Genomic DNA, 24,985 nt, shown 5'->3' on the forward strand with positions numbered 1-24,985 from the left:
GGTGTCAGCCAGAGTCAGGGTTGTGGTCAGTCTATGGTCACCCACTCAGCCAAGGTCAGGGTTCAGCCAGGGATCAGGGATCAGTCTAGGATTAGGGCTGAGCCTGGGCTCAGGGCTCAGTCCAGGATCAGGGCTCAGTCCGGGATCAGGGCTCGGTCCAAGATCAGGGTTAAGCCCAGGATCATGGCTGAGCCTGGGCTCAAGGCTCAATTTGGCTTAGGGCTGAGCCTGAGATCAGGGCTCAGTCCGAGATCAGGGCTGAGACTTGGATCAGGGCTCGGTCTAGGATCAGGGCTCAGTCCAGGATCAGGGCTCAATGCAGGATCAGGGACCATTTCAAGGTCCAGGCTCAGCATCAGGACACACAGCGTGTCTCTGTGAATGTGCCTGAGTTTGGTGGTTCCTTGTGAAGTTGAGGCTGAGGCTCAGTGCTCAGCTCTTCGGGGGTGCTCCCTGGCGTGTCCCCCTGCCCCAGCCTCACACCCCCACTGTCTGGGCAGCCCTTGTTCCCACAACCTCCTCCTCAGACCTGTTTCTGCTTGGTCACCTCCAGTGAGAAGATGCTCCTGAGTCCCCAGGCAGCACCTCTGTCTGCGGCTCCCGGTACCTGCCCTGCTCCCAGGGCTGAACACTGAACAAAGGGAAGGGGTGCAGGCTGGTCCGCCCTCGGCCCCAGTCTCATCGTGACCGCCAAGACTTATGGGGATGTTGGAGCCCCTTGTAGCTACGCCTCCCCGACTCGGATTCCCCAGGACCCGGCTGGACTCGTGCCCCACCCCCGCCCCTCCCCCACCTGGTGCGCATGCCCCAGTCCTCAGCATCTCCAGGTGAGTCGGCCTGACTGGGTCAGGATAGACACGAGGGGGTGAGCTCCCACTTTTCCTATGAGCCCCGCCCCTCCCCATCCAGGGGTGAGGGGAGCAGCCCCAGCTCAGGCACAGGAGAGGCAATCCCGAGGGTCCTGGCCGAGACCTACGCGTGCGCCTGTCTGGGTGTTTACCTCCCGCTGCGTGTTCTCCTGGGCGACTGGGGACGGCTGGCCTCAGTTTCCCCTTCTGTGGACAGCGTACCACAGGCCGGGCCTGGCTCTGTCATGGCAACAAAATGTGCCTATGCCTTCCACGAGGTATCTGGGGGCGCTCCTGTGTGCACAGCCACTTAACACACTTATTAAGCACCTACTGTGTGCCAGGCAGGCTTGGAGCGGTTGAGGAGAATGACGGGGTCCTGGAGGGGGTAGCTTGGGGGGGCAGGGGAGCCGCCCAGCCCGGGAAAGGGGCCCATTTCCCCTCCCCTCTGGGGCCCTCGCCCCTCCCTGGGCTCTCGGGAGGGGGGGGGGAGTGGGGCACACCACGGGGGGGGGGGGCACAGATAGGGTCTCGCGGCAGGGGGCAACCGCAGCACCCTCCCGGAGCCGGGGTGGGAGCCGACCGTTGGGATGCCCCTCCCTGTCCCCGGCCTCACCCCCGGCCTGGGGCGGGGGGTACCTCGAACATAACAGGAAATTTCAAATAACAGGAAACCGAGGCCCGGCGAGTGGCTCCACCCTGCCCCGGGGGTGAGCCACCCCGGGGCCTCAGTCCGTCCCAGGGGACCGCCATGAACGGCTCGGGGTCCCCGGCCGGGGCCCCCGAGTCCTGCCAGCAGCTGGCGGCCGGCGGGCACAGCCGGCTCATCGCGCTGCACTACAACCACTCGGGCCGGCTGGCGGGGCGCGGCGGGCCCGAGGAGGGCGGCCTGGGCGTCCTGCGGGGGCTCTTCGTGGCCGTGAGCTGCCTGGTGGTGCTGGAGAACCTGCTGGTGCTGCTGGCCATCGTGAGCCGCATGCGGTCCCGGCGCTGGGTGTACTACTGCCTGGTGAACATCACGCTCAGCGACCTGCTCACCGGCGCGGCCTACCTGGCCAACGTGCTGCTGTCGGGCGCCCGCACCTTCCTCCTGGCGCCCACCCAGTGGTTCCTGCGCGAGGGCCTGCTGTTCATGGCGCTGGCCGCCTCCACCTTCAGCCTGCTCTTCACGGCGGCCGAGCGCTTCGCCACCATGGTGCGGCCGGTGGCCAGGAGCGGGGCCGGCAAGACGGGCCGCGTCTACGGCTTCATCGGGCTGTGCTGGCTGCTGGCCATCCTCCTGGGCCTGCTGCCGCTGCTCGGCTGGAACTGCGTGTGCTCCTTCCGGCGCTGCTCCAGCCTGCTCCCGCTCTACGCCAAGGAGTACATCCTCTTCTGCGTGGCGGTCTTCGCCTGCATCCTGGCCGCCATCATGGTGCTCTACGGGGCCATCTTCCGGGTGGTGCAGGCCAACGGGCAGAAGGCCTCCCGGGTGCTGGCCCGCCGCAAGGCCCGCCGGCTGCTCGAGACGGTGCTCATGATCCTGGCGGCCTTCCTGGTGTGCTGGGGCCCGCTCTTCGGGCTGCTGCTGGCCGACGTCTTCAGCTCCCACGACTGGGCACAGGAGTACCTGCGGGGCATGGACTGGATCCTGACGCTGGCCGTGCTCAACTCCGCGGTCAACCCCCTCATCTACTCCTTCCGCAGCCGCGAGGTGTGCCAGGCCGTGCTGGGCTTCCTCTGCTGCGGGTGTCTCAGGCTGGGCCTGCGGGGGCCCGGGGACTGCCTGGCCAAGGCCGCCGAGGCCCACTCTGAGGCCTCCACCACGGACAGCTCGCTGAGGCCAAGGGACAGCTTTCGGGGCTCCCGGTCGCTCAGCTTTCGGATGCGAGAGCCCCTGACCAGCATCTCCAGCGTGCGGAGCATCTGAGCCGCTGCCCGCGCGGGTGCTTCTCTGGGCCCGCGGGACCCCCGGGAGGGGTGGGCCGGCGGGGGGCGGGGGAGGGGGGGTGCCGGGAGTGCGCAGGGAGCAGGGGGTCCTGACGGACAGGCGGGAACAGGGCGGCCAGCGGGGGTGCGTCCCGAGGCCCCGTGGTCCTCCCCACGGCGCCTGGGCCTGCTGATGCCGAGCAGGTGTCCCGTGGCCGCCCTGGAGGAGGTGACTGCTCACGGGGGCGGGGAGGGTCCCGGAGAGGGCATGAGCGTCTCTGCTGTGTATGCCCCCAGCTCCCGGGTGATTCTGGGGAGTCCCGGCCCCGCCCCCCGGCCTCGGGGGGGGGGGGGGCTCCCGGGCTTCGAGGGGGCGGCTGCGGGGCTGATGTCCTGGCAACACGGAAGCTCAGTGATGGTTTGTCCCGGCCTCCCTCTCATTCACGTGTGGGCAGAGGGACGACGGCGTGGGGCTGTGGGCCAGCGAGCGGCGTGCGAGGAGGTGTGCCCGTGGCCAGGGAGGGCCGTGGGGCTGTGTGGACCTGGGGTGTGGTTGTGAGGGGGAGTGGCAGGGTGTGGATGAGAGTGTGTGTGAGGGAGGGAGGCGGGCACAGACCGGGGCGTGCCGACAGTGTGGGCTGGCCTGTCTGCTCGTGCACAGACTCCTCTGTGTGTGTGTGTATGTGTGTGTGTGTGTGTGTGCGCGCGCGTGTGCAACCGTGAGGGCCTCTGGGGCTGCCAGGTGGGGCCCCCGCCCCTCCCGCTCACTTCCCCTTTCCCTGCCCCATCCCTCATCTTGGGCCCCCCCAGTCTCTTCCCCGCCTCTGGCCTCTGCCCCCTGTGGGGGCCCCATCTGGGGGCTAACCTGGCCCTCCCGACCTCAGGGAATTGCCCACTCCTCTAGAATTCCCGTTATTTATTATTATTAGTTTTTAAAGTTTACTTCTCTCATACTTCTACAGCCCTAATAGCTTTCTCTTTTCCATCTTCTGACTTTTTTTTTTTTTAAAGTAGGCTCCACGCCCAGCATGGAACCTAACGGGGGGGGGGGGGGCTCGAACCCGTGACCCCGAGATCCAGACCTGAGCTGAGATCAAGGGCCGGATGTTCAACCGACCAAGCCACGCGGGCGCCCCTGGGGTTCCCTTTAGCACTAACTGCCTTGTCCTTCCCTCCTGTGACATGGGCCCATCACGGATGGGACCCTGGGAGGAGGCGCTCGCCAGGGCACGCGGTAGGAAGGCGCGGCCCATTCCAGGAGCCCCCGTGGCTGTTGAGCACTTGGTAAGTGGTCAGCGCCACGGGCAACCGAACTCGGTTTGGGTTTGAACGGCCCGTGACACCCGCAGCCAGCACATTGGACAGCGCAGGGCTACGGCCCTCAACGCGGGCCACTTTCAGCTGGTAGGAAGCTCCCTCTCTCTCCCTCCTTCCAGGCAAGCCCCTGCCTGCAAATCTTCCTGCCTCTGTCTTGCCACGTTCCTGGGGGCAGCACCTGCCTGCCGCGCGGGCACAGGACAGCTCTTCTCTGACCTCGGTTTCCCCTGTGCACGAGGAGGGGTGAGGCGACTGGAAACTTCGGCTAGCCGTGGCGCCCGGGGGGCGGCTGTTTACAGTTAACGAAAATGAAATGAAATTTTGAAATTCACTTTCTCGGTGCCTCGGTCGGCTGGAGGTGCCACGTGTCGGTGGCACAGCCTGAGGGGCTTTATACACACTCGTTCTCTCGTGGTTCTGGAGGCTGGAAAGCTGCGAGCAAGAAGCCGGCGGGGCTGGTGCCTCTGGGGCTCCGAGGTGGAATCCGTACCATGCTCTCTCCTAGATTCTGGTGGTTTGCTGGAATCTTCCGTGACCCCCCCCCCCGGCCCGTGGAAGCGTCCTCCCGAGCTCTGCCTCCACGTGGCGCTCTCCCTGGGTGTCCGTGCCCAAAGGCCTTCTTTCTCTAAGGACACCGAACGACCTCATTTTTAACGTGATCGCCTCTGTAAAGACACTGTCTCCAAACACAGTCTCATTCTGAGGACTCAGACGTGAGCTCTGAGGGGGGCACAGTTCAGCCCATAACGTCCGGTCGCGCCAGGCACGTTTTAAGCACTCCATAGTGACGTGTGGCTCGTGGCCACTGTCCGGGGTGGTGTAGATGCAGGACATTTCCATCATCACAGAGATTTCTGTTGCACAGAAACTCCAGGCATGTGTCCGGGTGCACAATAAACTGGGATATTCTTATATCTTTCCGACTCTTATTGGCACGTTTACGGGTGATGGCAGCAACCGGGCTGGGTGGTGGCAGGGTCTTGGTGGAATCTGCGGTGAGTGGAGCCTGGGCCATCCACCTTGAACCTGCGAGCCCGTGCTCTGGGCCCGTGTGAGCCGGCCCCACTGCCCCTTCGGTATCAGCGTTAGGACCGCCTCCTCCAGGGAGTCTGCCCTGATTTCCCCTCCTGCCTAGGTCGCCTCTCAGCTCCCACAGCTGCTTGCGCGTCCCACACTGACGGCGGCTGTGCCCGCTTCTGGTCACTCATATGTCTCCTCCCCTGGACTGTCAGCTCTGGGGGGGGGGGGGGGAGACGGTGGCATTGTCTGGGTCACTGGTGTGACCAGAGCTCCGAGACAACTGGACCCGACAGCACGCCTCCCTCGGAGCCTCAGAAACCTCTTCCTCTCCCTCTTCCCCACCCCAGGCCTCCCCGCTGACTGTCCCCAAGACAGCAGTACTGTGTGACTCGTGGCCACAGCAGTACTGTCCCCAAGACAGCAGTACTGTCCCCAAGAATCCTGACTTCTGCCGTCTGTAACCTGCTATCATTTTCCGGCTTTGCCACACACCACGGGCCTCGGCTTCCTCCTGTAAAACGAGGATATTGATGGCCCCTGACTTCCGGACATGCTGATAAGGTGAGGCCTACAGAGGCCCTCAAACGATCATGTGCGTGTTTTTAAATGAACGGCAGTAGGAACAAAGCCTCATATATATTACTCAGTGCCTGACACGCTGCTCTCCTCCCTCGTTCATCGACTCGCTGGGCCCTCAGAAACCCTCTAGGAGGCAAATGCCACCATCAGCCCCATTTTAAAGATGGAGAAGCTGAGGACCAGAGAGCTTAGGGGATGTACCCAAGGCCACACGCCTCAGAAGGGGCAGAGCTGGGGTGGCAGGCAGGTGGCGTCTCGATCCCTGCTTGTTAGGGATTACCTGAACCTCTCCATTTCCCAGGCAGGAAAACTATGGCTCAGGGGAGGAGGCGGCGTGAGCCGCTCCAGGGCCCAGGCCTCGTCTTCCGAGCCAAGTTCAGGCCCCTTTCTCCGGCTGTCTCTGGGTGAGTGTGTGCGTATCTTGTGCGTTCATAGCCTGACCCGGAAGAACGGGGGCACATGGCAGAAGCAGGGACGAAAGGCACATGGGCCAGAATGAGTTTCGGGGTGGGGGGGGGGCATTGGAGCTCTCACTTCCCGTTCATTCCACTCATTCATTCATTCACTTAACCAGTGTGTCAGGCTCTACTCTGGGCATTGGGGTTCCGCCCACAGACACCCTGGTGCCTGCACCCCCAAAGGTCCCACTCTGGTTAGGGGTGACAAACGCCAGGCAGGAAGGTGTTAGCCTTGCAGGAGGGTGGGGTGGAGGGATAGGAGAGGCAGCAGCCGGGAGGCTGCACGAGCTGGTGCATTCTCACGCCAGCGCTTACCGAGCCCTTAATGTGTGCTGAGCTCTTTCTGAGTCAGTTCCCCCGGGGACCATCTTACTGAATTCTTACCCCTGGCAGGGGGGTGGTTGGGAAAAGGGCATCTGATTATTTGTCATCATATCGGGTGGCTGAGGAAACTGAGGTTCTGCGAGGTGAAGCAATCTGCCCAAGGTCACACAGCTGGGAAGGGTGGGTCGGCACTGAGACTTGAGTCCAGAATTCTATCAGTCAGCACACATGTCGCCTCGCACCTGGGGCAGAAGGGGGGGGAGGGGTCCCCCAAGTCCTCCAGGAGCCGTATTGAAGCCTGGATGTCAACTCACTGGGGGGCAGGGCCTTCTTGTTCGGCACCCTGTGGCCTCAGTCTTCCCATCTGTACCCTCACACAGGGGGTATGAGTTATGGATGTTCCTTAAGACCCCTCGCAGGCAGACAGTGAGATCTTAAGGTTGCCAGATTCGAAAAAAGCAAATACGGGACACCCAGTTAAAAATATGAACAACGAACTTCAAAAGAATTTTTTTTTTTTTTTTTTTTTACTATGAATATGCCCCAAATACGAATAAGCCTAAGTAGAAATCATCCTATCACCGACCCTGCACAAACTCCAGGATCCAGACTACAAGTCCCATAACCCACTGCACCATCCCTTTAGGAGACTTCTATCATGATTTCTTTCTTCTTGTTTCATTCATTCATCCCCAAACTGTAGAGCCAACCCACTGTATGCCAGGCCTCGCACTAAATTCTGGGGATACACCAACGCACGAAGCGGACAAAAGTCTTTGCCCTCGCGGAGTCTAACATCTACGTGCCTTGGTTGTTTTAAGGGATTTTTCTGACTTCTGCCAGGAAGACTACGGCTCCCATGAGCCCTGCGCCTGTTTAACCGGACTACAATTCCCAGGAGACTGCGCGCACTGGGCTGGCCCCTCTCGTCTCTTATTCCAACTTCCTTCCGGGTCGGAAGGTCACGTCCTGCCCCGCGGCTCTCGCCGCCCCCCTTGTCCCCCCACAAGAGACAGGGTTGGAGAAAGTTCGACCGCAAACAGTTGTTTTTAAAGTCTCCGTATTTCGGGACTCGGAGTTGACGTGACACGCCATCAGTTCTAGCCCAACAGTCCACCGCGGCGTCCTCCGTTGGGAAGTAACAGAGTGGGCCTACCACTCCCAGGAGGCTCCGCGCGCGCCAGGAGGACTACAACTCCCCGGAGGCAGCGCGGCGAGCGGGGCGGCCCGTGGCGGTGCCCGCAGGACCCCGGAGCAGGCGCGGGCTGCCCGGCGCGGCGCCCGCAGGACCCCGGCGGCTACCCATGCTGAGGTGAGTCCGCGGGAGCCGCCGCCGCCGCCGCTGCCGCCGCCGCCGCCGCTGCCGCTGTCCCGTCCCCGCCGCCGCCCCGCGCGGCCCCGCCGCCGGCCAGGATGCTGGAAGAAGCGGGCGAGGTGCTGGAGAACATGCTGAAGGCGTCGTGCCTGCCGCTCGGCTTCATCGTCTTCCTGCCCGCCGTGCTGCTGCTCGTGGCGCCGCCGCTGCCGGCCGCCGACGCGGCGCACGAGTTCACCGTGTACCGCATGCAGCAGTACGACCTGCAGGGGCAGCCCTACGGTGCGTGCACCCCGGCCTCGCCGGGCTCCCCGGAGCCCGGGCACCCGCCGCGCCGGCCTGGCCAGCTGCAGTGCAGCCCGCAGACCTCGCTTAGGCCACCCGACCCTTAGCCTTAGCCGAGCCGCAGACGAGTCAGAGCCTGCGTACGTGGACCCCTGCGTGGCGCCCAGCTCTGTCCGTCCCGTGCCCCTGGAGCCCTCAGCGCGGGCTCCGCTGGCCCCTGGCAAGGGCAGCGGGCCCCAGAACCCGGGGCTCCGACCCTCAGGCCAAGCTCCCTCTGCTCCTGGACCCTCGGATTCCCAGCTGGGCCGGAGTCGCACTGCCGAGGCCCCCTTCCCGGGACACCACCCCGGTGCCCATCCTCACTGGGCCGTGTCCCGGTGCCCAGAGCTCCCGCTTTGGGGGCGGATTTGGAGGTGAGCCTCCTGGCTTGGTTTCTGCCAGGCGGAGCCCCTCGATGGGCAGTTCCAACCAGCCCTGACCCTGCACGGCCCAGGTACCCCCACTGTTTTCTGCTCAGTGCCAGTATTGTCCCCTCGGGTCTCAGGAGCTCTGACCTATGAGCCAGATTCCTTAGCCAAGGCCCCCGGCCCCCACTCCTTCCCATTTCAGTCCCCATGCCTGTGGGCTTGTGGGGTCCCTTAGACCCCGTGTCTTGTCCCTTCCTTCGGTGCACACACCCCCCCTTCGCCCAGCCTCCTCACCCTGGTACCGTACTTGCTCCCTCTGTCCAGGAATCCTGGATTGCCTCTGACCCTGCGGGGTCCTCTGTCCCAGACCTCCTGGCCCTGGAACGAGCACAGCTCTTTGGGTCCCCCTCCTGCCCCTTCTCCTTCCTCTCAAGGTCCTGATCCCAGCCCCTAAGCCTCAATTCTAAACTCCCTCATCTCTACTGGACTGTAGCTGTATCTGGTGTTCCAGAACCTTCTGGCCTCTGGGTTTTTCTTCCAGCTTGGTGCCTTAGGCCCCTGCAAGTGCAAGTCTGATCTCTCCATAGAGAGCTTCCTCCCCCGTTCTGATTGTCCTCGCCTCTGACCCAGTCTCCTCTTGGACTGTCTCCTCCTGTTAGAACATCTCAGTCCTAGCCTGAGCCCCACGGATCCCCAGCCCAGCCCTTGGGGAACCCCGGGCCCTGCAGACGTGTCCAGACATCCTCTCAGATCCGTCCTCACCCCCAAAGTTAGGCCATTTCTGTTTAGAACAGTGGCTGTCAACCCAGGGGACGCTGGGTGATGACTTTGTGGTTGCCCCAAGTGGGGGTGCCCCTGGCATCCAGTGGGTGAGGCCAGGGATGCCACTCACCGGCCCTCAGTGCCCAGAATGCGCGCCCCCACCCCCAGAGAACGACCCTGCCCTGCATGGCTTCGGTGCCAGGGGGCTGACCTGAGTGGGTTACAGTGATGATCTTGACCTGAGGCCCCAGGCTCTGGAGGGGTGGGACGGAAGGCCCGGAGCCCCTGATGCCCTGGGCATGTTTTCGTGGAACGTTCCACGTTTGCGTGGGTGAAGGGCCTTTACCAGCGGCGTCTGGTGGAACTTTCTGTCTTGTGTGTCTTTGCTGTTTAACGTGGGAGCCACGAGCCACAGGTGGCCACTGGGCACTGGGGATGTGGTCCAGGCAAGGGAGGATGGGAGTTTGCAGTGTTGTGTCAGTTGTAATAAAGCGAATCAGCCAAGGGTGGCTGGCGGCCGCCAGAGGAACCTGTGCTCCAGAAGGCGCAGAGCCTGGAACCTGAGACAACCGGAGGCCGGGTGGGTCTCCGTCCGGCTTTCTTTTCCTCTGTCCTCCCTTCCCTGGGTTCATTGCCCCTCCTCCTCCTGGGATTCCCTCCCATTCCTTTTCGTGGCTTGACATCTTCCCCCGTGTGGCGTCCGTAAAGACCTTGGGCTCTGGGGGTGAGCCCGGGGGGTGCCCCCCCGTCTCAGCCGAGAGCTGCTGGTGTGCAGCCCAAGGAGGCAGAGGCCCGGTGTGTGGCGGTCACGCACCCTCTTGACCCCGTGCCCCTCACACCGGGCTGTGTCCACCTGGGGAGACGCTGGAGGGATTGTTGGTGCCGTTGTTCTGGTGGGACCGGAGGGAGCCCTGGCCCTCTGGCGGCCAGCGTGGTCTCTGAGCGCCGGCCTGTAGGTCATCGCCGATTGCCGTCTCCCCTGTGTCTTCAGCACCCCCTCCGTGCCTGCGGGCTCCCCGCCTCCTGGTGCAAACCTCGCTCCGACTCTGCCTCCTTTCCTCACTTCCTGTTCTCTCCTCTTGAGAAATGCAGGCCGGCCGGCCGGCTGCTGGGAAGGAAAGGGGTGTGCTCTTTGTGCCGAAGTGCCAGCTGGGCTGAGGGTAATCCCGTCAGGTACAAGGCCGTGGGTGTGACCCCGCCACCGCCTCCTGGAAGACTGGCCCTCCCGGGGTGACAGGTCGCTTTAACAGCCTTGCATGTGCGCCTTGCCGCGCTTAGCGGCCTGCTCATACCTGCCTCACTTGATCCCCTAGGCTGAGGCGAGGCCCTGGGAGAGGTGGCCACGCGAGCACCCCGTCAGGCCCCTCCACCCCTCGTGGTAAATAAAGTTTTATTGGCACACAGCCGTGGCCGCTGGCTGGCGTGCAGAACTGAGTACTTGAGGCGGGGCTGGTGTGGCCCACAAGGTGAGAGGCGTGACCTCCCGGCCCTTTGATAGAGCAGTCTGCGACCCCTGCTCGGGCCTGGTCCTGGCGAGAGAACTGGCGGCTTCCGTCCTGCCCGGTCGTGGCGCCCACCGAGCCCGACCTCTTCCTGTCCGGGGTCCGTGGAGGGGGCAGCTGCGCCGGCCTCAGCTTCACGTCGGCGAAGAGGGTCTCTGCCCCTGGGGCCCTCGGGGCCCGGGGGGGCGGTTGGGGGCCCGTGTCCACCCGCCTCTGCTCTCCCCGCTTCCCTTCTGGGATCCTCCCCCGGGAAGGTGGAGTCCCGCTCCGTGAGGGAGCACCGGGCCTGGGAGGCCGAGTGTGGGGCACGGGGGAGGGGCCTTCCCGGACTCCCAGCGCTTTGAGGACGACCTGAAGGTCTTGCTGCCCTCGCCCTGCCCGGCCCTCCTGGGGCTCCCACGGCCAGTCTGAGTCAGGGAAAAGGCCCCTGGAGGGAGCGCCCCACCCCCGGCCCTGGGGACGTGGGTCACCTTCGTGCCTTGGTCACAGGCCCCCTGCTCCCAAGATGGCCTTCCCTTTCCCTCCTGGGACGCTGTCCCCTTTCCCCTGACCAGCCCCTTCCCTGGTCTGCCTGCCTTCTCCGGAGGCCGCGTTCCCGGAAAGCACAGGTGGGGGCCGGGGGGCTGGCTCTGAGCTTGGGGCGTTCGTAGCCGAGCGTCCGTGTGGACACCTGCCCCCGCAGCTCTGACCTTCGGATGGCAAGGCCGGGCTCCCCGTCCTGACTTTGAGCATCCACTGTCCGGGTCTGGGATGGGAGGCCCCGGGGCCACACCCAGCCTCCCCCCTGCCCTCCCCTGCCCCGCCCCGCCCCGCATATAACATGGTTGCTTGTTTTGGGCAGCCTGGGTTGGTCTGCAGCTCTTGAGGCATTTTGCAATGGATGCTTCTTTTTGCTCTTTGAGTGATTTGATGTAAAAATTGGGATTTTTTCTGGGGAGCTGCCTAAGTCCCCTTTCCCACCGTGCTTGGGAGGCAAACGGCCCCTGAGGGCCTGCCATGCACCACGCATGGGGACAGTGCCGCTGTGGGAAGTTACGTAGATGTTAGCGCTTGTCCACATGCAGGCATTTAGCGTCCGTGTGGCTTCTGGCCGGTTTTCTCCAGTGCGGCCCTCTCAGGGCTCAGGGTTCAGGTGCCTGTGTCTGGGGGAGACCCCTGTTCACCCCAGAAAAGCTCTCCACCATCCCGGTTCCAACCCACCTCTTCTTGGATGGAGGGTGGGGGGGATTCAGTTGCCTGGAAGCTCCGTCTCTAGCTCTCTCCCTGATTTTCTGGAACTTTCTTCAGCTCTCAGAAGAGAGTGAGAGATGGCCCTCGGCTGTAGAGCGGAGGCTCCGATCTGGGGCAGTCCTGTCCCGGGGGGACTCTGGGCCGTGTCTGGGGACACCTGAGCCCCCGGCACTGAGTGGGTGTGTCCAGGAATGCTGCCCCATCCCCCACGGCACCCAGGGAGGAGGGTCTTAGCTCTTAAGTGGTCCTTAGGGGCCCTGTGACTCGTGCTGCACCTGTGGGCGGTGAGGCTCAGGCCTTGGCGGACGTGGTCTTGCCCGTGTCTGCCGTGCCTGTGGCCGCTGTGGGACACGTAGGGGGTGAGACCGTGGGGGCCCTCGAGTCCGTGGTTTCCAGGTGGGGGTCCCGGTGCCCCACTGAGGGAGGCCCTGCCCGCCCTCCTGCAGGCACTCGGAACGCAGTGCTCAACACAGAGGCCCGCACCATCGACGCGGACGTGCTGAGTCGCCGCTGCGTGCTCATGCGGCTGCTGGACTTCTCCTACGAGCAGTACCAGAAGGCCCTGAGGCAGTCGGCCGGCGCCGTGGTCATCATCCTGCCGCGAGCCATGGCCGCCGTGCCCCAGGACGTCATCCGGGTGAGTGCCCTCTGCCCTTCAGGGAGTGGGCTGCTGCCTCTTTGCCTCTTCATCGTGGCCCCTGCCACCCCGGGGTGATCCTGTCCTTAAGGGGACACACCTGTGATTGGGGAGCCCCTGGCATCCGGGGGGTGGGCTGGGGATGCTGCTGCCACCCCCACAGTGCCGAGGCGGCGACCTGCTTTGAATTAACGGGGTCTCACAGGTCCCCGTGAAACTCCACGGATGAAGAGGCTTTTGCAGATGAGATGCGGGGGTGGGGCTGTGGAGGGGGCTCAGCCTTACCGAAGCCTAGCTCGGGGGTGGGCGGGGGCTGCAGATCGGCAGAGTCTCGGCCTCCGGCCCCAGGACCGTGGCACGGCCGGTGCACCTCGTGTGCGGGCACCTTGTGCTCGCTGTGTGCGGGTCCCTGCCGTCAGCCAGGGTGCCGACATCTGAGGATGTGATGGCCGTTGGGGCTGGGGCCGGCCCACAGTGACGCCAGATCTGACCCCAGACCTGGCCGGCTCCCTCTCTGTCCTCCCAGCCTGCTTTCTCCCTGGCGGGTACCGCCTGGGCGCCCATGGCGTTGCCACCCTCTCTCAGCCCTCCGCCCTTGTCCCGTCTGCGCCCACCCCCCCATCCCATCCTGTCCTCTCCGGTGTGATCCTGGCCTTATCAGCCAGCCTCATGGGAGGCTGCCTGTGCTCCCGGGACGGCCACTGCCCCCTGCCCCCGCCCCCCCCCCCCGCAGGCCAGAAGCCCCCTAAGCAAGCCTCTCCTCCACAGCAATTCATGGAGACCGAGCCTGAGATGCTGGCCATGGAGACCGTGGTCCCTGTGTACTTTGCCGTGGAGGACGAGGCCCTGCTGTCTATCTACGAGCAGACGCAGGCCGCGTCTGCCGCCCAGGGCTCCGCCTCCGCTGCCGAAGGTAGGCTTGGGCTGCAGGACGGGGCTGGCGTGTGGGGTCCTGGCCTGTTGAGGGGCCGCGTCTCACAGCGAGCGCACGGCCCTGCACGCACCGGCTGTGCCACAGACCTGGGGCTGGAGGCCAAGACCCTGCCGTTCCGCGCCCCCCGCCCCGCCCCTGGTTCCTGTGCAAACAGAAGCCGGAGAACCACTGACTTGGGGAGGCGTTTCCCACGTTCAGCCTCTGATGGCTTATGGGAAACACAGACACCTGTTCCACCCGCCGAGGGTTCTGTCCTTGCCACCATATCACGCTGGAGTCTGTCGGGAAGGGGTGGCAGCGTCCTTGGGGAGGGAGGAAACCCGTTCTTCTGTTCCGTGGATCGGGGGCGTCCACGAGCTTGGCGCGGGGCAGGTGAAGCCGTCAGAGACGCCGGGGAAGGGACCTGCCTGCTACTCCCTTCTCAGCCGTGCGGGTGGCGGGTGTGACCGGTGCCAGGGCACGAGTGTCTTCCCTGCCAGGCTCTTTGCCCTGCCCAGTCCTCGCGCGGCGCCCCGGTTCACAGGGGCGGGCCTGTGTCCAGCTGGCCTTGGACTGAACCCCCGCCGTCTGGGGTGCTGGGGCCACAAGGATCCCGGCTCTGGTGCGGGAGCCCCCCGGGCCTGGGGCTGACGCTCCCCGACCTGTTCTCAGTGCTGCTCCACACTGCCACTGCCAACGGCTTCCAGATGGTCACCAGCGGGGTCCAGAGCAAGGCCGTGAGCGACTGGCTCATCACCAGTGTGGAGGTGAGTGGCCCTGCCTGCCACACTAAGACCTGGGGAGCGGGGCATCCTGCTCTCTGAGCTCAGCCCCACCTGTTCCCCACGGAGGGAGCCTCTGATGGGGAAATCGGGTCAGATCTCCCCACCAGCCCATCTCCTGCCTCCCATTGCCAGCCCCAGCCATACATCAGGTCTCTTCATCCTGCCTCAGGACCTTTGCACTGGCTGTCCCTGCCTCGCAGAGAGCTCCCCTTCCCGCTGTGGCCTTTTCTTTTCATATCGTGATACCTCCAAGGCTGCATCCTCAGAACCTTCTGGGGACACACACCCCCCGTTGTCCACAGCTTAGCTGAGCTGGGAGAGAGCTGAGCTCTGGGTGTTGAAGTAGGCAATTAAAGCGGCAGGCCAAACATGAAGGAGTTCAGCCCGTAATCACCTCCCGTGGGGGTGGAAGCAAGCGTGTAGGCCGGAGGAAACCCTGACTCGGCTGCTCTGCTCTCCCCCGTGTCGAGGGTCAGCTCTGTCGGCAGCCGTGGGGGGCCTGGACGGAAAGCTCTGGCAGTTGCGTGGACCCAGGGTGGGGAGGTGGCGAGGGGGAGGGCTGGCAGTGGAAAAGCACAAAGTGGGGACTGTCTTCTTTTCATGGTGTCATCGTGTCCGTCGTGTCCCCCACCCCAGTGAGGAGGTCTCCCTGGAGACCGCCTGGGGGACCCTCACAGAGGCCCCGGAAGCAAAGGCACAGGGCAAGGAGCACAGATGGGGCAAGTGCATGGCCAGGGGCTGAGTGCCCGATGGCAGCCTGTCGGCCTGAGAACCCACATATAGTTTTAACCCGGGAGCCGGAGTCGTCCCGTGGCAGGCCTGACCCAGGCCTGGCTTTACTTCGTGTCCAGGGTTCGTCCCATCTGACACGCTCGGAGCCTGCGTGTCACTCTTTCTTTCCTACCGGCCCCGGCGCCGGAGGAGCTGAGACCGTGTCATCTCGGCCTGTGTGGTGTCCTGGGAGCCTGGCCAGGCGCCTGTGCACAGTAGGCCCTCAGCGAGCACTTGAGCCGAGCGTGCTGGTCGCCCCGGCCTCTGTCTGGGCCAGGCGGGCCTGAGTCCCCAGTGGCTCACTCCAGACGGCGCAAGGCTACTCGGCCAGCCCCTGGTGCCGGCGTGCGGGCTCAGTGCGAGTTGGGGTGCGGCTAGCCCTCCTCTCTCGAGAACTAAGCGAGTCCGCCTCGGGAGTTTAACCTGCTTTCTCCGTGAGCACCCTGAGCCCTGCTGTGTGTGGGAGGCAGCAGCGGGCGGGATGCCCTTCCTTCCTGGAAGAACTCCCCTGCAGTCGGGGGAGGTCCGAGGGTGGCAGGCGGGCACTTCGGCCCAGCGGGAGACGGGCTCTGCCGGGGCAGCCACGCCTGCAAAAAATGGCTCCTCCCTGTCCGCGCAGGGACCCTCGAGGACGCCAGACTGGCAGGTCTATAGCGGCGAGGGGAGTCGGGGCTCCGGGCGGGGTGGGCCGCCCGCAGGGACCGGGTGCAGGGGGCTGGGCAGGCCGATTCAGGACGTGGGGACGGCGCTGCCCCGTCTACGCAGCGGGTGAAATTAGAGGAGGAATACCGTGAGAATCATGCCAAGGATCGCGGCAGGGTCCTTGCAACGGGCTCCCGGAGGTGGGGCTGAGCAGCAGCCAGTCCGGGTACCGGGGGGTTAATAGCAGCGGAGCCGCCCGGGGTCTGGTGGGTTCTTGCCTTTCAGGAGTCTCTTTCAGCCTGCCAGCCTGGCGGTCCTGGCCTGTGGTTCTAGAAACCTCTGCAGTGCCCTGAGCCCTCTGCCATCCCTGTTATCTGGGTCGAAGCGGGGGGCATGGAGGAAGCGGGGGCGCTCGGCTGCCCCCCTACTCTCCCTGACCCCCGCTGGCTCACACAGCCGGTGCTGGGATCGGCCTGTCTCGAGAGGCCTGAGCCCGCACGGTCGGCAGTGTGCCCGTGGTCTCGGGCGGGGACCCACACCCGAGCTGTTGTCCCGGGTCTCGGCCGGCTCCCCGTGGACGGCAGCCAGGAGGGCTCGCCAGCGGCCGCTTCCCATCTGACGTGGCTAAGGCCCTCGCAGAGCTCGCCCTCTAGCTGGCAGGATCAGAAAAACGGCCTCAGCCGTGTGCTGGCAAAGACCCTGGGCCACCCCGTCCGACCTCTCTGCACCCCGGGACTAGCCTTGGACGGGAGGAGTGGAGGCTGAGGCCTTTGCTGACAAGAGGTGGTTCTGCTTTGTCACCCCCGTGACTTCAGCGAGGGCCGGTCCACACGTGCTGGGTCTCCAGCTGGGGCGCCGGGACCTGGACCCCGGACCCCGATGGGCTCCTGTGGCCACGTTCTGAACTGGCTGTGTCTCATCAGCAGAGCTCTGCTCCTGCCCTGACGGTGGCTCGGGGCTCAGCCTTCGAAAGATGGGTCGGGTCTCCAGTTGGGGAAGCACGACAGAGAGAGCAGTGGTCGGCGTGCTGTGGCCCTCGTGACTTCTTGTGTAAATAAAGTTTTATTGGCGCCCGGCCACAGCCATTGGTTCACGTATTGTCCGTGTCGGAGCCGGCAGGGCTCGAGAGACTGCCCCACCCCACGGGGGCAGCCGGAAATGTTTCTGGCCGTTGCCCCCCCCCCCCCCCCCCCGCCAGTGTGCCCTTCACAGACTGTCTCTCTCTCTGCAGGGGCGGCTGACCGGGCTGGGTGGAGAAGACCTGCCCACCATCGTCATCGTGGCCCATTATGATGCCTTCGGAGTGGCCCCCGTACGTATGCGGGCACTTTGGGGAGGGGCCCGGGCACCCCCACCCCCAGCCCTGCTCCAGCCTAGCTCAGAGGTGGAGCGTTTCTGTGCAGTGTGGCTGGGGTCACAGCAGCCGCACCCGCCCTCTGAGGCCCAGGAGGATCCCTGGCACGGGTGGCATCGTGGAGCAGACACGGGCTAACCTGAGGCAGGTCTTGCGGCCAGGGTCCCGCGAGAGATGGGTGGCCAGAAATCGAGCCCAGGGTGTCCGTGCCAGGGTCCTCAGGACCCCTGCCAGGAGCAGGGATGTGTGCAAAGATTCCCAGGGGTGGGGGTGTGCTGGGAGGACCCCAAGGCCGTGGTTTTTATAAAGGATGAGAAGCAAATAATCTCAGGGCGTAGGCACGGGGTGGGGGACGGCACAGGGACACCGGGCTAAGCTTCCAGAATCCTCTCCCAGCGTGTCCCTCAGGATGTGCTTAATTCCCCCAAACCGACACGTGAGGTGTGGTCTCCAGGGGGCGTAGAGACCCAGCGCCAGGTTCTCACCGGGGGTCGGTCAGCAGGCCCCTCCGCCAGGCTCGGGTGGAGACCCCAGACCCCAGGAGGGGAGCGGGTCCTCGGCGCAAACCTCGTGTCTGCACGGACAGCTCCGGGACACGAGCCCCCGGCAGGTGAGGCTGGTGGGAGCCCCGAGTCCAGTTTCAGACGCCGCTGAGGGCCAGCCTCGCCAGCGGTCCTCTGAGGAGGGAAGTGTCGGGCCTGCTGAGTTCTGCTGCCCTGCACGCCTCCCCCACCCCCTCACCCCCTGCCGAGCTGTCTGAGCCCCCTGCACAGCGAGGTCACGGTCACTGCTCACTCTCACCAGCTTGTGAACAGTGCCTGTGGCTTCATCAGGAAAGTCTTGCTTTGAAAGAAAAACTGTCCAAAGCGAAGAGGTTGCCAGTGGCAGCCCGGCGTGAGGTCCTGGCCGTGTGACCATGGCAATGGGGAGCAGCCGTTCCAAGGGCCACCCCACCTGGGAGGCCGGCGGTCCCGGATGCCTGGACCCGCCAGGGCCCAGAGGCAAGGCCTGAGCTGTCCCCTCAGGATGCTCAGCCTCGTCGTCATTTTCCCTCCCGCCTCATCTGCAGCCTTTTAGATTATTTTGTTTTTAATCCCCCGCCCCCTGCCTTGAAGTCTGCCTGCCTGCCTTCTGTGAGATGTAATTCATTTAAAAATTGTTCTTTTAAAGCAAATGTTTTAGTACAGAGTGGGACACTCAGAGTTGTGAAAACCATCACCGTCCACTTCCAGAACATTCTGTCACCCCAAAAGTAGCCCCATCCCCATCAGCGGTCACTCCCCATCGCTCCCCAGATCCCACGAGCCCCCTTCCTGTCTGTGGATGAGCCTGTTCTAGACGTTTCACACACGTGGCCTCACACGCCATGTGGCCTCTGGTATCTGGTTCCTTCCCTGAGCGTCCTGTTACCTTTTCCCCTGAATTTTAATGTATCAATATGTGATATGTTGGCTACAGACTGTAACCTGGGGGGTCCCCAAGCCCTATGATAGAATCCAATTTTTTTTTTTTTATCTGATTACCGTGTTGTTGGGAGTGTTCCTTCAGATTACAGAATGCGGATGAGTCGAGGCCTTTCACAGCTTGGGGGGGGCGGCGCCTGCACCGCCCTCCTGCCCCCCAGTAGCACAGGTGGGGGGGCAGGAAGGGGGGCCGTGTTCGTGGGGCAGGTGCTCCGACCAGGCCGCCCCCGTGGGGCAGAGTCTTGGCGAGCAGGGCTGGAGCGGGGAGCGAGGCGTGGCCCAGAGGCAGGGTGCCGGGCTCCGGCTGCCAGGGCAGGGGTGGCGAAGTGACCTGCGGCCTCGTGTCCCTCCTGCCCGCAGTGGCTGTCCCACGGTGCGGACTCGAACGGGAGCGGCATCTCTGTGCTGCTGGAGCTCGCCCGCCTCTTCTCCAGGCTCTACACCTACAAGCGCACCCACGCCGCGTACGTGACAGCTGGGCGGGAGGGGCCGCGCACGCCCCCAGGAGTAACCGCGCCGAGGTCCCCCCGGGCGCCGGGCCTGGAGCTGAGCCCCACCCACGTCCTGCACCCCAGGGACACCGGGTCCCGTCTGGGGCCGTCTGGCACTGAGTGGGTGGGTCCGGGGATGCCGCTCGCCCCCCACGGAGCCCGGGTCGCCCCACAGAGCGTCCACGGTGCTGGGACAGGGACACCCTGCTCTGAGGGGTCAGGACTCAGTGCCTGTGGGAGACCAGCTCCTCCTCGGGGGCCCGGTCTCCCCTCCACAGCCGACACCCGCTCTCCCCATGCTGCCAGGTACAACCTCCTGTTCTTTGCGTCTGGAGGGGGCAAGTTCAACTACCAGGGAACCAAGCGCTGGCTGGAAGATAACCTGGACCACACGGGTGAGCGGCCCCGGGGGGCGGGGGCGGGGGTGGGGGGCCGGGCCCGCAGAGAGGCCCCGCCCCTCCCGCCCCTCCCGCCCCTCCCAACCGCTCTTGCTGCCACGCAGACTCCAGCCTGCTCCAGGACAACGTGGCCTTCGTTCTGTGCCTGGACACCGTGGGCCGCGGGGACAGCCTGCACCTGCACGTGTCCAAGCCGCCCAGGGAGGGGACGCTGCAGCACGCCTTCCTGCGGGAGCTGGAGACGGTAGGTGCCGGAGCGCGTGCCCGCTGCTGCCTGGGGTCTCTGGCCCCGCGCGCGCTCGTTGCCTCGCGGGCGCGTCCGGCAGGCTGGTGATCGGGCGCTTTGTGCATGCTGGCGCCCGAGGACTAGGGAGCCGGGAACCCTCTTGGCTCCCAAGGCCCTGCGTGAACGTCCGTGGTCTGAGCTGGCGCGGGCCCCCCTCCGCGGAGACCGGCCGGCATCCGGGGCGGGGGTGTCGCCCTGATGGGCCCCGCCCCCGCACAGGTGGCCGCCCACCAGTTCCCGGAGGTGCGGTTCTCAATGGTGCACAAGAAAATCAACCTGGCGGAGGACATCCTGGCCTGGGAGCACGAGCGCTTTGCCATCCGCCGGCTGCCTGCCTTCACCCTGTCCCATCTGGAGAGCCACCGCGACGGCCAGCGCAGCAGCATCATGGATGTGAGGTGAGTGTGGGCGCGGCCGCGAAGCCTCCCCTCCGTCCATGCCCGGTTGTGAGCGATCTTTGAGGGGCGACACTGTAGGTGCAGGTGCCTGGATGGAGGGAATGAACCCAAAACGTGGGTGGTCGGGAAGGGGCCAGCGTTGGCTGAGGACCCTAGGAACAGTGGGGGGCCGGGGGCCTGGGGTCGGATTACTGAGTGTTCCTCGTTAGTGATGGGGAGGCTGCGTGAGTGGTTTGGGGTCCCCTGGCCCCCACATGTGATGTCCAGACCCCACGCGTGACTTTCAGACGCTGGGCACCTCGGTCTACCCTGCTTCCCACATGCTGCAACATCTGTCCCTGGGCCTTTGCACGGCCGTGCTGAGGCCTGGCGAGTGGTGCCCTGTCTCGTGTCTCCTTGGGGAGCCCTCCCCACCCCTTTCTTCCTCACCATCTGTCTTCAAGACCCTGTGCACCTCTGGCTTCTGCCATTTTTGACTTCACTTCTCGTTCGTGGCTCCCTGTGGCCTGTCGGCCCTCAGTGGGGCCAGGGTTTTATGGTGGCCTTGGGGCTGGGCCCAGCCTGTTGCTGAACATGTCTGCTGGGGGATGAGAAGCTGGTCCTCGAGGAGGCCCTGCCAGGCAGTGGGTGAGGCCTAGAGAGAGAGCAGGTGTGGGCGGGGTGTTGACTGTTCCTGGGGCATCAGGGAGGCTTCCTGGAGGAGGCGGTGCTACAGTCGAGGAGCGTCCAGAGAAGGGCGTTCCGGGCGGAGAGAGCGGGAGGGAAGGGGCTGGGCCCTGGCTAATCCCTCCACCTTCCCGGGGGGGGGGGGGGGGGGGGGGGGGGTTACACACTCGGCTTGGCGGTGTTTTGCACCAGAGATCCTTTTCCGGGTCTGTGTGTTGCCTGCGCGGCCTCAGGAGGGTGTCTCTGTGTCACAGTCTGTGCGATTTCCCCCCTTCGTGTAAGGACCCAGGGCTCATCCCCTCCAGCGCGACCTCGCCTTCACTGGTCACGTCCGTGGAGGCCCCGCTTCTCAGGCAGGGCCTGTCCCCAGGCTCTGGGTGGGCGTGAATGTGGGGACGTGTTCACCCGACCCAGGACGTCACATCAGTGAGGTCCGCCACAACCGCGGGGGCGGGTCCCCCCTGGCCACCCCCACGTTCCCGATGAGGAAACTGAGGCCCAGAGCCCCTCATCATTCCAGGCAGATGCTGGGGAGGCGCCCGCCCTGCCCGAGGAGGCGGCTGTGGCCTTTTTTGTTTTTATCATCGTTGGAAATACGACCACTCTTTTTCTGGTGGTTTCAACTGATGCTGATTCCAGACACATACGTGTGTTTTCTTCACACCTGCCCTAAGGTCCCGGGTCGACTCTAAAACCCTGACCCGCAACACCAGGCTCATCGCGGAGGCCCTGACCCGAGTCATCTACAACCTGACCGAGAAGGTGAGCCCCCCCCCCCCACCGCGCCCGCCAGCTCCCGGCCCGCCCCGCCGGGCGGCCAGACTCAAGGTGCGTCCCCCCCCACTGTCTCCACAGGGCACCCCCCCAGACATGCCGGTCTTCACGGAGCAGATGGTAACGGCCGGGCGGGGCGGGGCGGGGCGGGGCGGGGGGGGGGGAGGAGGAGGGGGCGGGGCCGGGGGGCGGGGGCGGGGTCCCGTGACCGCGGCCCGTGCCCCGCAGCAGATCCAGCAGGAGCAGCTCGACTCGGTGATGGACTGGCTCACCAACCAGCCCCGCGCGGCCCAGCTGGTGGACAAGGACGGCACGTTCCTCAGCACCTTGGAGCACTACCTGAGCCGCTACCTGAAGGAGGTGAAGCAGCACCACATCAAGGCGGACAAGCGGTGAGGCGCGTCTACCCGCCCCCCCCCCCCCCCAACAGCCGCGTGGGCTGCGGCTCCCCCCTCAGCAGGCGCCCCGGGGGCTTCCAGAGCAGATGGAAACAGTGGACGGAAATAAAACAAGAAGTTCAAAGTACAGGTGGCCAGTTAAATGCGATTCCACGTAAATGCTTATTTACGCGTTCTTGTTTAGCGTAAGTATGTCTCCTGTAGCGTTTGGGATATACTTATACTGACGGCAGATTTTTCTTTATTTAAAATCCGAACGTAACTGATGTCCTGTGTCTAATTGGGCAGCCTTGTATCCCCACCGCCCTCTGGCCCTTTCGTGCTCTGGTGTCGTGACTCGTACCCCCGGTCCCCGGTCTGCCCTCAGGATGCTCCTCCCCACCACGGGCCACCTGGGTTTTGTCTTTTTTTCTGCTCGGAGCCCCCCACGTGGGCCAAGCTGGCACCTCAGGGCCTTGTGGCAGGAGGGAACCTGCAGGTGTCCACAGCCAGGAGATCTCCCCACACTGCTTGGTGCCCTTTGCTGGCTTTTTACCTTCTCCCAACTCATGGTGTGCCTGAGAGTCAGAACCCTTGGGCGGAAGAAGAAACCGAGGCTCAGAGTGGACCCACGGCTGTGGAGCCAGGGCCTCTGATTCCCAGACCACCTTGCCCTCTCTCTATGGAAATGCTTTCCAGACCAGTAAATTCCTAGCAGTCACCCTACTCCATTTTTAAAGAGTGTTCTGACACCCAGAAAAGCAATAGGAAAGAGGTTACTTCAGGATAAAGAATAGTTCTTCCCCAGGAGGGTGAGTGGCAGCTTTGCCCAAGCACGCGTGCGCACGCGCGCGCACACACACACACACACACACACACACACACACGTGTGCTCCCTCCCCCGTTCTGGGCCCACGGGCCCTCCAGGCAGTCTGGTTTCTGGGGGACACAGAACGTGGCCCCGCTGCTGGGTGACCCTGCTGAGGAAGTGCTCTCTCCTCAGGGACCCCGAGTTTGTCTTCTATGACCAGCTGAAGCAGGTGATGAATGCCTACAGGTGAGCTGCCCTGGGTCACTGCCCGTGGCGTGCGGTCCAGGGACACGGAGGCAGCCCGCACCCTCCCCTGACCCCGCCGACGCCCCGGTCTCCCTCAGGGTCAAGCCAGCCATCTTCGACCTGCTGTTGGCCGTCTGCATCGGCGCCTACCTCGGGATGGCCTACACGGCGGTCCAGGTGAGCCGGGGGAGGGCCGGGAGGGGGCTCACCCAGCCAGCTGCGTGCTCCCCCCACCCTGCCTAGCAGGACGTGACCCCCAGGCAGCCCTTGGGCCCAGCTCTCACTCACGCCCCCCCTACAGCACTTCGACCTCCTGTACAGAACCGTTCAGAGACTGCTCGTGAAGGCCAAGGCGCAGTGACGCCCCCGCCTGCCACCCCTCCCCACGCCACAGCCGGCCGGCACCCCGAATTACAGAGCTTTTCCGTGTTGCTCTTGAGGACTTGGGGGGTTCTTTCTTTTCTGTCCCGTGAACTCTCTGGGAGGAGCATTTGGTGGAGGCCCCGGGGCCGGGCCCTGGACTTGGGGACAAGTCTGCGGACGAGCCCCCCGCCCCGGAGGCGATCCCCCAGCCCTCAGGGTTCACGGGCTGCAGGATGACCAGAAAGGCGCCCGGCACGTCCCTCCTTTTGCCCGCAACGCTGACCGGCGACTGCAGGCTGAGGGGCAGGGGGCCGCCCCTCTCTGGCCCTGTCTGGCCTCACACCGCCCCGTCCGCCTGGTGATGTGGGTGCTCAGCCTCTTGTCTGCCGGGCAGCACCAGCCCATCCCTCGGAGGCTGGGTCCCCCCACCCTGGCCTCTCGCCTCGGGTGCGGCCTTGGAGCACGTGTCCCCCGAGCCCCTGGCTTGTCACAGCCTCTGCCCTCCCGCCGTGCCCGGGGCACTTGAGCCTGTCCCTTGGGGACTCGGCTGCCCCGACGCCCCTGGGGCGGGAGACAGGCGTGGAGAGAGGAGGCACCCTAGCCCTCTGCCCCTTCCCTTGGGCTCTCTGGGCCTCGGTCTCCTCACCTGTGGAGCGGAGGCTGTGTTCTGGGGGCATCCGGTGCCCCTGTGTCTGAGGACGGCATCCAGGCTGGGGATCGAGGAGAGCGTTTGCTGGAGAAGACGTGGCTGTGGGGCCCACGGGGCTGCTGCCCTTCCCAGGACCTGGGACCTGGAGAGGAAGGTCTGGGCCTGAACCCCACAAATCAGGCTCCTTGGAAGGGAAGGGTGTGGAGGGGGCCTCCAGTGCTGCTGAGATTGATCTCAGGGAGACCCAGGCGAACCGATTCATTAGCAATATAATCAGTGAGGTGTTCTGTGCCGAGGGGAGGGTCAGGATGAGGGAGGCTCTGGGCACCTGCCTCAGCCCCCAGGGAGGCCTTAACGGAGGGTCTGGAGAGCAGGGGGACCGCTCCCTCCCACGTGCCCCCACCCCCAGCCAGCCCTCCCCAGAAGCCAGCTCACCACCCACTGCAGGGACGGGCTCCTGGGGGCTGTGTCTCCGTCTCCACCTTGGGCCTCCTGCCTTCGCCAAGCCAGACCGTCCCTGTCCCAGCCCCCCAGGCACAGGGAGGGGCAGGTGTGGGGTCTACAGGCTCTCCTGCCTCTGCCCCCCCTCCCCCCCCCCCTTGCCCTGCTGGGTGGCCTGTCTCCCCCAGAGACTGTTTACCGAGTGCCCAGCCAGCCCGGCCACCTCTGGGGGCAGGACTCGAGGACCGGTGTTGGCCCGTCTTCCCCACGTGTGCCTGCCCAGTGGGTGTCCCTCCTGCTGGGGCGGCCGTCAGGACTGCTAACTGTTCAGAGCTCAGGCTGGTTGGGGACGGACTTGGACGATCAGAAAATAAAGCCATATCGAATGATCCGCCTCTCGTGTCCTGTCCGGGAGGTGCTTCTAAGGTGTTTTGTGCTCCTTGAGGGGCCTGGGGCCAGGTGAGCGGGGTCGGTCCTTCCTGCCCCCCAGCTTCCAGCTGAGGGTGGAAACCCACTCGCTGTCCAGTGGGATCACGGGGTGTGTTTGATTCCTGGGGCAGCTGTA

General features: G+C 64.7%; 2 protein-coding genes across 3 annotated transcripts; both read left to right on the plus strand.

Moving 5' to 3' along the window:
- The first annotated feature begins 1,381 nt into the window (after nucleotides 1–1,381).
- On the plus strand, nucleotides 1,382–4,353 carry S1PR4 (sphingosine-1-phosphate receptor 4). The gene has a single exon (XM_060629827.3). The coding sequence runs from the start codon at nucleotides 1,600–1,602 to the stop codon at nucleotides 2,755–2,757; it is 1,158 nt and encodes a 385-aa protein (XP_060485810.1). The 5' UTR covers nucleotides 1,382–1,599; the 3' UTR covers nucleotides 2,758–4,353.
- A 3,387-nt stretch (nucleotides 4,354–7,740) lies between these two features.
- NCLN (nicalin) lies at nucleotides 7,741–23,398 on the plus strand. Of its 2 annotated transcripts, none has more exons than XM_078443642.2 (15): nucleotides 7,741–8,051; nucleotides 12,402–12,592; nucleotides 13,361–13,505; nucleotides 14,178–14,272; nucleotides 16,935–17,015; nucleotides 18,881–18,984; nucleotides 19,318–19,406; nucleotides 19,514–19,653; nucleotides 19,915–20,093; nucleotides 21,434–21,521; nucleotides 21,615–21,653; nucleotides 21,762–21,925; nucleotides 22,914–22,967; nucleotides 23,066–23,144; nucleotides 23,269–23,398. In XM_078443642.2, the coding sequence occupies exons 1-15, from the start codon at nucleotides 7,868–7,870 to the stop codon at nucleotides 23,326–23,328; spliced, it is 1,692 nt and encodes a 563-aa protein (XP_078299768.1). In that variant the 5' UTR covers nucleotides 7,741–7,867; the 3' UTR covers nucleotides 23,329–23,398. The 2 variants fall into 2 exon arrangements, with proteins under 2 accessions (XP_078299768.1, XP_078299769.1); XM_078443643.2 differs by having other exon boundaries at nucleotides 21,765–21,925.
- The last annotated feature ends 1,587 nt before the right edge of the window (nucleotides 23,399–24,985 follow it).

This window comes from Panthera onca, chromosome A2, assembly GCF_046562875.1.
Source record: "Panthera onca isolate mPanOnc1 chromosome A2, mPanOnc1 haplotype 2, whole genome shotgun sequence".
NCBI classification, from domain to species: Eukaryota; Metazoa; Chordata; class Mammalia; order Carnivora; family Felidae; genus Panthera; species Panthera onca.

What these genes read in the sequence shown, in the direction of transcription:
- S1PR4 (XM_060629827.3), top strand. Translation starts at nt 1,600, where the DNA reads ATGAACGGCTCGGGGTCCCCGGCCGGGGCCCCCGAGTCCTGCCAGCAG.
- NCLN (XM_078443642.2), top strand. Translation starts at nt 7,868, where the DNA reads ATGCTGGAAGAAGCGGGCGAGGTGCTGGAGAACATGCTGAAGGCGTCG. An exon ending in CTCCGCCTCCGCTGCCGAAG is followed by an intron (nt 13,506 to 14,177) that starts GTAGGCTTGGGC and finishes ACCTGTTCTCAG; the next exon opens with TGCTGCTCCACACTGCCACT. An exon ending in CAGGTGATGAATGCCTACAG is followed by an intron (nt 22,968 to 23,065) that starts GTGAGCTGCCCT and finishes GGTCTCCCTCAG; the next exon opens with GGTCAAGCCAGCCATCTTCG.